General features: G+C 41.2%; 1 protein-coding gene across 1 annotated transcript in view; it reads right to left on the reverse strand.

Moving 5' to 3' along the window:
* Positions 1–4092, reverse strand: part of LOC310792216 (protein NLRC3-like) — a gene marked incomplete at both ends in the record, with an annotated part of 57927 nt that extends 53835 nt beyond the window's left edge. The window contains one exon of the mRNA XM_083653944.1: positions 3969–4092. Coding sequence (XP_083510070.1) covers positions 3969–4092 — 124 coding nt within the window. The remainder of the gene's footprint in view (positions 1–3968) is intronic.
* Between the last annotated feature and the right edge of the window lie 6893 nt (positions 4093–10985).

A 10985-nucleotide genomic window follows, 5' to 3' on the forward strand; every position in this document is an offset into this window, starting at 1 on the left:
ACATTTTGTTCACAAGCATATATACACATATATGGACATACATCCGACACAAGGTCCACATATATGTCACCATACATGTACATGTATGCACTTTGCATACAAACCCACCTGAGATATATGCATATATATGTGAGGATCATATATGTGATCCAAATATAAATTGACATATATGATCATATAGGCAATTAACATATATGAGTACTCCCATACATGTGATCATATATGCTCATGTAAGTAATGGACATATAGGATTATTCTAGCATATGTTTAGATATATGTACATATAAGCAATTAACATATAAGAATATTTCTACATATTTCCGCATATATGCAAATACAAGCAACACACATATATGTTATTCTCTTGCATATCAATATATGTGTGCATATGAGCATTAAACATATATGATTATTATTACGTATGTCAACATATATACTCATATAATCAATTAACATATGCGGATGTTCGCATACATGTAATCATATATGTTTGTGTAAGCATTGAACATATAGGGTTAAACTTACATATGTCTACACATATGTGCATATCAGCAATTAACATATAAGAATGTACTTACATGTGTAAGCATGTATGCTCATATAAGCAATTAACATATATGAGTATTCTCATACATGTGATCATATATGTTCATGCAAGTAATGGACATACAGGGTTATTCTTGCATATGTTTAGATATATGTACATATAAGCAATTAACATATAAGAATATTTCTACATATTTCCGCATATATGCAAATGCAAGCAACACACATATATGTTATTCTCTTGCATATCAAAATATGTGTGCATATGAGCATTCAACATATATGATTATTATTACGTATGTCAACATATATGCTCATATAATCAATTAACATATGCGGATGTTCGCATACATGTAATCATATATGTTTGTGTAAGCATTGAACATATAGGGTTAAACTTACATATGTCTACACATATGTGCATATCAGCAATTAACATATAAGAATTTACTTACATATGCAAGCATGTTTGCTCATATAAGCAATTAACATATGAGTATTCTCATACATGTGATCATATATGTTCATACAAGTAATGGACATACAGGGTTATTCTCGCATATGTTTAGATATATGTACATATAAGCAATTAACATATAAGAATATTTCTACATATTTCCGCATATATGCAAATACAAGCAACACACATATATGTTATTCTCTTCCATATCAAAATATGTGTTCGTATAAGCATTAAACATATATGATTACTATTATGTATGTCAACATATATGCTCATATAATCAGTTAACATATGCGGATATTCTCATACGTGTAATCATATATGTTTGTCTACGCATTGAACATATAGGGTTAAACTTACATATGTCTACATATATGTGTAAATCAGCAATTAACATAGAAGACTTTACTTACATGTCAGCAGGTATGCTCATATAAGCAATTAACATTGAGTATTATCATACATGTGATCATCTATGTTCATGTAAGTAATCCAGGGTGCAGCAGAGAGACTGGTTGGAGGGGGCGTGAACATTTCTCCAGAATTTGCATGGAAGTCCCATGATGCATTTGGGGCAGAGATTAGGGATCTAATATGGTTAATAACTCCACAGGATTTAATTTATGAAGCTTTTAAATTATATATTTGGAATCAGCTTTACGATGAGCTTCTAAATCATATATAATATATAATGTTTACACTAAAACCATAATATAGACTATGGGGCATTTTAATGACTCCACTGTCAAAAAACCCTTATTTTTCAATCTCATGCACACTGGACAAACCTTGAAAATATCCAGTAGTGCTGGAAGTCTTGCACAAAACTAACCATTTTTATGGTGGGTTTCACTTCTGAGATGTTGTTCAATCAAAAATAATTTGGAAAATTATATTTCTTTTAATTAAGAGATATGTGTTTTGATTCCATACATGTTCATATATTGTGATATATATGCACATATATCCTGGATATACAAAATAAAACATATATCTATGTATAGTTATTATTCATATATAGTTTTATATGTATTAACCATATATGCCCGTATAGTGTCAATGCATACAAATGTACATATAATTAATTGCCATATGTGTCCATATACAATCTATACATGTATGCACATATATAATTATATAGGACAAACATATATGGACCATATATGAAACGTTCCAATTCCATACATGTTCATATATTGTGATATATATGCACATATATGCACATCTATCCTGGATATATAGGTGGATATATGTCGAATACAGATAAATACATACAGTTATACACAGGTAATAGTCATATATGTTCATATAAAATAAAACATATGTATGTATAGTTATTATTCATATATAGTTATATATGTATTAACCATATATGCCCGTATACTGTCAATGCATACAAATATACATATAATTAATTGCCATATGTGTCCATATACAATCTATACATCTATGCACATATATAATTATAAAGGACAAACATATATGGACCATATATGAAACGTTCCAATTCCATACATGTTCATATATTGTGATATATATGCACATATATGCACGCATATCCTGGATATATAGGTGGATATATGTCGAATACAGGTAAATACATACAGTTATACACAGGTAATAGTCATATGTGTTCATATAAAATAAAACATATATGTATGTATAGTTATTATTCATATATAGTTTTATATGTATTAAGCATATATGTCCGTATAGTGTCAATGCATACAAATGTACATATAATTAATTACCATATGTGTCCATATACAATCTATACATGTATGCACATATATAATTATATAGGACTATAGACTACAACATCAGACTTTCTTATGGCCCAATTCCACCGCAGGTAGTAGCGCGGTCCCGCTCCGCTCGACTCGATAAATGGTCTCATCCCATCGGTAAAAACCGGCCCAGCCCGGTTTGATTTGGGGCTGAGTCGTGCTACTTTTCGTCCCTGCCTCGTCGGGGTTCTATTCTGCGAACCCGGGTTCATACGGTGACGTGAAAACATTGTAGACGACTGATTGGTCAGGCAGAATCGTGTTTACTCTGTCTACTGACTGTCATATGCAATGCTGGCGGCTGCATACCAGTTTAGTGGGCTTCTCTTCTGTTATGTATATTTCCATCAGTCTTTGTATTGCTGCCTTCGCCTCCGGTGAAATAAAATGGTGGCGGGTGTTCAATTGTCTGAGAAAAAAGTCTGCTGCTCGCTCAGGGAGCTCTGTAGCTGAGTGGAGGCTGCAGCGCTCCGCTAGGCTGCAGCGGGTGTTTGGTGAAGCCGCGGTCTTGCCTAGAGGCCGCGGGGTAGAGGCTTCACTCTGTTGCGCCTCTCCCGTCCCCGCACAGCGCAGCGCATGCCTGTGAGTGATATCCATTCTCCTGGTCGATTGTCACATTCGCCCATGTACACTGTAGGTCATTTAGAGGCACCAGTATTTCATAAACAGTTTAAAAGTTCTGTGGATGGATTTAATTGTAATGTTATGTTATAGCCTACTTCGGCTATAAGCGAAGGACAGATATGCAGATATCGCTATGACGGGCGGGGTGGGCGGGGGCAGATGAACGGCGGTCGAAACAGAACGTCCATCGAGTTGAAACAAGTAGAGGCGAGTGGTGACGGGCTGTGCAGGGCTGTAAAATGTGGTGGGAAAGAGCCATTAGATTCTGCCCCTGTCCCATCTGCCCAGTGCTGCCAACTCTCTTCCAAGCAAAGTCACTATTGGTTGCTCAGAAAGTCGCTAGAAAACAAACAAACAAAAACACGCCTCAGCGTAGCCGTTGTAATAATCATTGAATATCGTTGTAATATTAAGTGCTGACTCCGCCCGCCTGGGCCAGATCGGGGAGAAGCGCTGTGTCTGTGTTGGTCAGACAGGCAGAGACAAGGAGAGAGAGAGAGAAAACCCACACCTACACCAATTCATGGGCAAAATCCGTTGCGATTCACCTGGATTCAACACATTAACATTGCTTCCCATACTCAGATTCTCAGGGACACACAGCTCCTCCACCCTGATGCCCAGCACCCGCTCCCCACAAGGCAGCGTGTTGAGCCCGCTCCTGTATGGCATCTACACCCATGACTGCACTCCCTCCCACCCCACCAACGCCATCATCAAATTCGCGGATGACACCACCCTGGTGGGGCTCATTTCAAATGATGAGACGGCGTACAGGGACGAGGTGCAGGAAGAATAAGACTGCCCCTGCCCCGCTCTACATAAATGGGGACTGTGTGGAGAGGATCCCCCATTTTAGGTTCCTGGGGGCACACATCTCCGAGGACCTCGCCTGGTCAGTCAACACTGCAGCGGTGGTAAAGAAGGCCCAGCAGCGCCTCCACTTCCTGAGAGTACTCAGACGGAACAATCTGGAGGAGAAGCTGCTGGTAACCTTCTACCGATCCACCATCGAAAGCATACTGGCGTATGCCATCACAGTGTGGTACGCTGGCTCCACCGCAGCTGACAGGAAGAGGCTACAGAGGGTGATCAGGACAGCCGAGAGGATAACTGGCTGTCCTCTCCCCTCCCTAGATGACATAGCCAGCTCCCGCTGTCTCTCCAGGGCAGAGCGGATCATCCGCAACCACCTCCACCCTGGTCATCACCTGCTCAGCCTGCTGCCCTCAGGCAGGAGGTACAGGAGCATCAAGAGTCGCACAAACAGACTAAAAAACAGCTTTTTCCCATGGGCCGTCCGGACTCTAAACAATCACAGCAGCAGCCGTTAATTCTCTGTTAGTGCAATACATGAACTTGTGCAATACAATACATCAATGTGCAATATTCTTTTACTACCTCAGCAGTATTTTATTAGTATTTTATTATTGTTTTGTGTCATGTGTCCTTATCTGGGGCCTGTACTACGAAGCTAGTTTAACAGATCCGCGATAAGTCCCTTTGATCTGGTTTGACTGAACAGGATCAAAGCTATCTAGTTTAAGGATACTACGACGCTGGTTTTCTAGTCGATAACTGAAGCTGGGATCTGCCTGTGCACGCGCACGTTTTTCGCTCGTGCACAGGCGCGCGTCCACGCGAAAGAGGTGCGCTAGCCAATCACATTATGAACAGCTGAGTTGATCCACGCCCACACCCATTTCCACACCCATTTCCTCATTCAGCGCAGCCACAGTGTGATCAGAGATTTTTGCGGATATTTAATGTATCCGCGATTTAATGTCAGAATGAAAATCCGCGTTGGATAGTCTGCTGAAGGGCTGTCTAAAGCAGCAGCTTGTATTCACATCAGTCATTTGATTTACTTTGATCAGCGATTTCTGTCTGATACAGCTGCATTGATACAGGCAGCAGCAACAAATGTAAAAGTGTAATCTCAGTCTATACATTTCCACAATCTGTAAGCCTATTTAGACCATAGATTTAGAAACGCATGCTCAATGAATAATGATCTCTATCACTCATGTGTGTGGTTGCACTGATCGAATAATTCATATATAAAATAGCCTAGTATAAAGCCTAATAGCCTACTATAAAAGAGAAAACTGCTGAACTGAATTGAGACGATGCGGGCATAGTTATCATTGATAAAAACTAGCCTATTTTTGCTCATATATTGGCATACAGCCTACAGGACACAGTTCCAGCTGAAAGATGCAAGAATAGCCTGCATATTTAGTATTGGGGCTATCCCATATTTAAACTAATATCTATATTATATGTATAGGCTTTTCTGGCATGTAGGAGAATATCACCCTCACTCCATTTGAGGGTCCGTTCATGATATGCGCCGCGGTGATTAATAGTGATCATATTTCTCCACGCATCGTTGAGCTGTTAAGACATAAAGTGGTAAGTAGGCTTAATTTAATTATGTAGCCTACAGAGCCACGAATGTTTTGCTTGTTCTATTCTCAGTTGACTGCAATCTATTTTTCATATGGCGATCTTATGAATGGTGAGTGACTCCAGAGAGCCGATATTATATGGATCTCTCATGGATTTTGATCTTATCCTCTGAAGCTAACCTGGTCGCGACCAGGTTAGCTTTGCAGCGTCAGTTGCCATGGTGATTGAAAGTTAACTTGCTTTGTAGTACGGCTCAGGTTTAAACTCAAACTTACTCGGATAAGGCATTAAACTAGCTTCGTAGTACAGGCTACTGTTCTTAATGTTGTTGTTTTTTTCTTAAATGTTTTTAATTATTTACGTCTGATTTTAATGCACCGTTAGCTGAAGCACTCTTAATTTCGTTGTATGGGGAACTGTGCAATGACAATAAAGGCTATTCTATTCTATTCTATTTGTCGCTCGTCGCTTTTGAGAAATAAAGTCACCAGGGGGGTCTGAAAAATAACTAAATGTAGCGACACAGTAGCCAAGTTGGCAACACTGCGTCTGCCTCTGCAGAATAACTCAGCTGTGTGCAATCAGTGAGGAGTGTGATTGACAGCCAGTCATCCAATCACAACAATGTCATAAGGAGGAGGAGGACTGACTGACAATTTGTCATTGGATGGCTCAGTCATGCTCCTCCTTATGGCATTGTCGTGATTGGATGACTGGCTGTCAGTCACACTCCAAAGGAATGTTTTCTAATGCTGTTCCAGCTGCACTCGCCATGCACTCTGCATGACACTACCGGACAGACAGAGACACTTGACAACGTTACGTTATTATTTCATTGTTTACTTTAAACTTTAAACTTACAAACACAAACACTCATCCAAGTCAAGACTTTTAGCTCAATGGCTAACGTTATTGTAGATAGATACATTTTGTGCATATTAGGGAATGAACTGGGTAACGGATTTCAAAACTGGTGCCAGCGTGGAAAGAGCTTGACTTGAACTGGTTAACATAATATACTTTCAGTCACTCAGTGGAGGTTTTAGCCCTTTTATTCAGCAAGCTGTGACCTACATTCGTAGTAGCCTAGAAATATAACAGCCAGAGAGAGAAATTAGTGCAGGCCACCAATCACAGATGACCATACAGCGAGCTCCACCAATCAAAGACGTCGATATTACATTGTAGAATTGTGGGTAGTGTAGTAGGCTACCTCTCCATGAAATCGAATAAAAACTGATTTAAAATAAAAAAAAACAATATATAGATTTGTGGCTTCTACAGGAAGATATACCATTGTTTCACCACTAGCTTGCCCGTGGTAAGTCTACCTTGGGTGGTTATGCGAATATGACTAATAATCAAAATCTCAATGCAGAATATGAATGGGGAAATACCCCGCTGGAACCGTGACGTCACAGAACAGTCATGTGACTGTTGAGCTCTATGGCGCCATGAGGCAACTATAATCCTAACCCTAAATAAACAGACACAAATGTGAATACTGTCAATTACAGGCAAATATCAGTTTGATGTCATAATCATATTAATAACACCATTTACACAGTAAATCATTTTGTAAATAAATGTAGTATCTGATGGCTTCCTACCTGTTCTGCGTATGCATTTAGCAATGGGCATTATGATGAGCAGCAACATGGTCACGACCATGAAGACGATGACTATTCTCTCTGGTCTCCGTTTCCATTCACCATCAGACTCTACAGGAAAATAACAGCAACAAGTCTGTTTACATGGACACAGTATTATATCTATGTAGTTGAAAGCTTGACCCAATTCCAATCTTTTTGGGATTTGATTGTCTGTGTGTGTGTACATATATATATATATATATTAGAAATCTCACGTGCTATGCGTGCTGTATTGGCATGCGCAGCGCACATTTGCTCAACTTCGCATCACTGATGACATCACTCACTGATGACATCACAATTGCTTGAGTGACCATCACTGTAGAGCCCTGCGAGCGCCTGAAACTATGGCCCCGGCCCGGCCCGTGACATTCAGGCCCTACCTGCTTCGAGGGCCCGAAGACAATATTATGATATAATGACACATCTCTCCCTCTCTGTTCCTCAGCTGCCCGTGTGCTGCGGTGCTGAAAAGTCCCAGACCTGTCCCTAGAGAACCACAGGAATGAGTCTGGAAGTATACGTCCGGGTTTGTCAGCAAAAAAGTGAATGGGTTTCAAAATGGGGATTTCACTTAAATGCATGAAATAAGGTCTGTGGTGAACAAAAGATTATGGGAATGTGAATTTGGATTCACCATGATGATGTTCACAAACGTGAATAACTTTTATGACTTTTGGAACGTAAATGCGCTTTTTTTAACGTGATTTTTAGAAAACGCTTCAAAAGGCATACAAGTTATCGCGTTTGTGAAGATTATCATGCTGAACACAAATTTGCGTTCCCATAAAGTTTTGTTAACCACAGACAGACCTTTTTATATAATTATATTTTATGCATTTAAGTTTAACCCCCATTCTAAAACCCCATGGACTTTTCCACTGACGAACCAAAATGGGGCCGATTTCTGGATAAAGCCTATAAAAATACATCATCCCTGCAGTACTCAGTGATGTCATAAATTCACTCACACACACACACAAAGTCGGCCAGTGATGATGTCATCAGTGATGTCATAAATTGTGACATCAGTGATGTCAGAGGCATCATCAGTGATGCACATATAGACACACACACGTGCGTGCGTGTGCACACACACACTCACACACACAAGAGACAGACAGGCACACACATGAACACACAAACACAAGAGACAGACACACACTGATGACATCAGTGAGAGCGTGCACACACACACACACACACACACACACACACACACACACACACACACACACACACATACAAGAGACATACAGGCACACACACACACACATGCACACACAAACACACACAAGAGACAGACACACACTCTGATGACATAATCGCCATAGGTGTCACCAAGAGAACAAAAGGTAAATCTTAGAGATGTAACATGTAATGTGTTGTTAAAGTGAGGTAACTCACTGGGGATGAGTGGGTTGTTGATGGGTTGGCTGACCTCCTCACTGACTGGGTTCTCCACCTTACAGCTGAACTCTGTATAGTTCAAATCCACCTATAAATCAGTGAAATAGAATTAGCTCAAAGTTCACAAACCAATCACAGTTTAATTTGAATACTGCTCACTTGATGTCTTCACCCTTTGGTTAAAGGAGATCTGAGGCTCAGCTGCAGAGCAGTTGCTTATTGCTTGTTGTGTCTCTTGTTGTTTTTTGCACTCATATGCCCTGTTATATTTGTACTATGTTGTAAACGGAGTCCACAGCACAAGAATTTCACACGTGATACTTGTACCATGGAGTGACAATAAAAATCTTGAATCTTGAATCAGTTCCCTGGAGCTGGAAGGAGTTCAGTGCCTTGCTCAAGGACACTCCAGCAGCTTAAAGCATCAAGAAACGTAAAGGTTTGAGTTCCGGTGCTGTGAACTGTGTACAGGCTTTCTGTTTCTCTCTCTGTTTTATGTTGAATGTCGTCTAATGTGTGAGCATGGGAATATGTTTATGTACAATTGGTGGATTATTTGTCCTCTGTTATGGGGACTGTGGTTGCAAGTGCAACAGACACGCTGGAATATGGATTGGCGTGTGGACACAGACTGTCGAGTGAGGGATATTTGCCCTGCATGCATTCGTACACAGCAGAGAAACCTTGCTTGAAGCAAGATATTCTGCAACTCAGGGGACTGACTGCACAGGACTGTGGTCCATGCTGACACCGGGGCTCCTATCCACATCCCACCAGAGCTGATAAGACCAGGCCAGTGAAAAAAAACAAGGAAGGAGAGGCGGGGTGCGGAGATGACTGTGAGCAAGGCACACAAGGCCACCACTTCCATCTGTGATCCTCACAAACCTGCCGTCAATAAACAACAAAATTGACGAGATCCGCGCTTACGAGGTACTGTTCAGATTTTCGGGAGGCATCATTGCTGTGCTACATGGAAATTTGGTTACATTCTGCAATACCGGAATCCGCCTGTAAAATAGACAGCTTCACTTTGGTGAGAGCAGACAGAGAAATCAGCTCCTGTAAAAGCAGGGGTGGCGGGATCTGCATATATATATTAATGATCGGTGGTGCCGTCAGTACACCGTGAACGGCAGGTTTTGTGATAAAGATGTTTGAGATCTTGTACCTGACTTTGAGACGCTTCTATTTGCCGAGGGAATCCGATTCTTGCCTGGGACACTGTGGGCGCTGTGGTTGTGTTCCCCCCCATATCTTCAGTGCCTACTGCCCAGGTGGGGTATCTCGTCATAAGGGCCTTTCTCTCTGTGTGGAGTTTGCATGTTCTCCCCGTGCCCCCCCCGGGGGTTCCTCCGTATATAACCCCCCCCACTAAAAACATGCAGAAGATCAGATCGTCATCGTCATCCGACCAGTGACGACAACATCCGAAGTTGGTCCCCGGGCGCTGTACGAGAAAGCGACCACTGCTCCTGGCCTGCCCCCCGGAGGAAAGGACAAAGCCAGGATGGGTTAAATGCAGAGGACACTTTTCACCGGCCACCGTCAGCATGAGTGTGTTGTGGCCGCATGCATGTATTGTGGTGTTCGTGTGACAATAAAAGACGGGCTTGTCCCGTTACGAGAGAGAGAATTTGGATGCGTGCTGCTGTTTGTTGTCTACACACCTCCCAGTGGCAACGCGACGCGAGCAGCAGCTACTGTTGAACACGCTGCAGCAACAAGATCCAGAGCCCTGCAGCAATTGTCGTTGGAGACATGAAGCAATGCAAACTGGACATAACAATGCCAGGATTTAAGCAGTATGAAGGTGAAACAAGGAAGAATAAACTTTTGGATAAATGCTTTGTAAATGTGGAGGGAGCATATATGATAAGACCAGCAATAGCTAACTCATAATGTGGTCCATCTTGTACCAACTTATAAATCTAAACTGAAGAGCAACAAACCAGAGAGAAAAATGATCAGAGTGTGGTCACCTGACAGTTAGTCTCTCCCCAGACTCAAATATTACGTTGAATCGCTGCGCTCCACATACTACATAAGTGAGTCTGTGCCAGTTAACAGCCACTGCTGGTTTTTGAAGGC

The sequence above is a fragment of the Poromitra crassiceps genome (assembly GCF_964638095.1).
Source record: "Poromitra crassiceps genome assembly, chromosome: 17".
In the NCBI taxonomy this organism is placed as follows: domain Eukaryota; kingdom Metazoa; phylum Chordata; class Actinopteri; order Beryciformes; family Melamphaidae; genus Poromitra; species Poromitra crassiceps.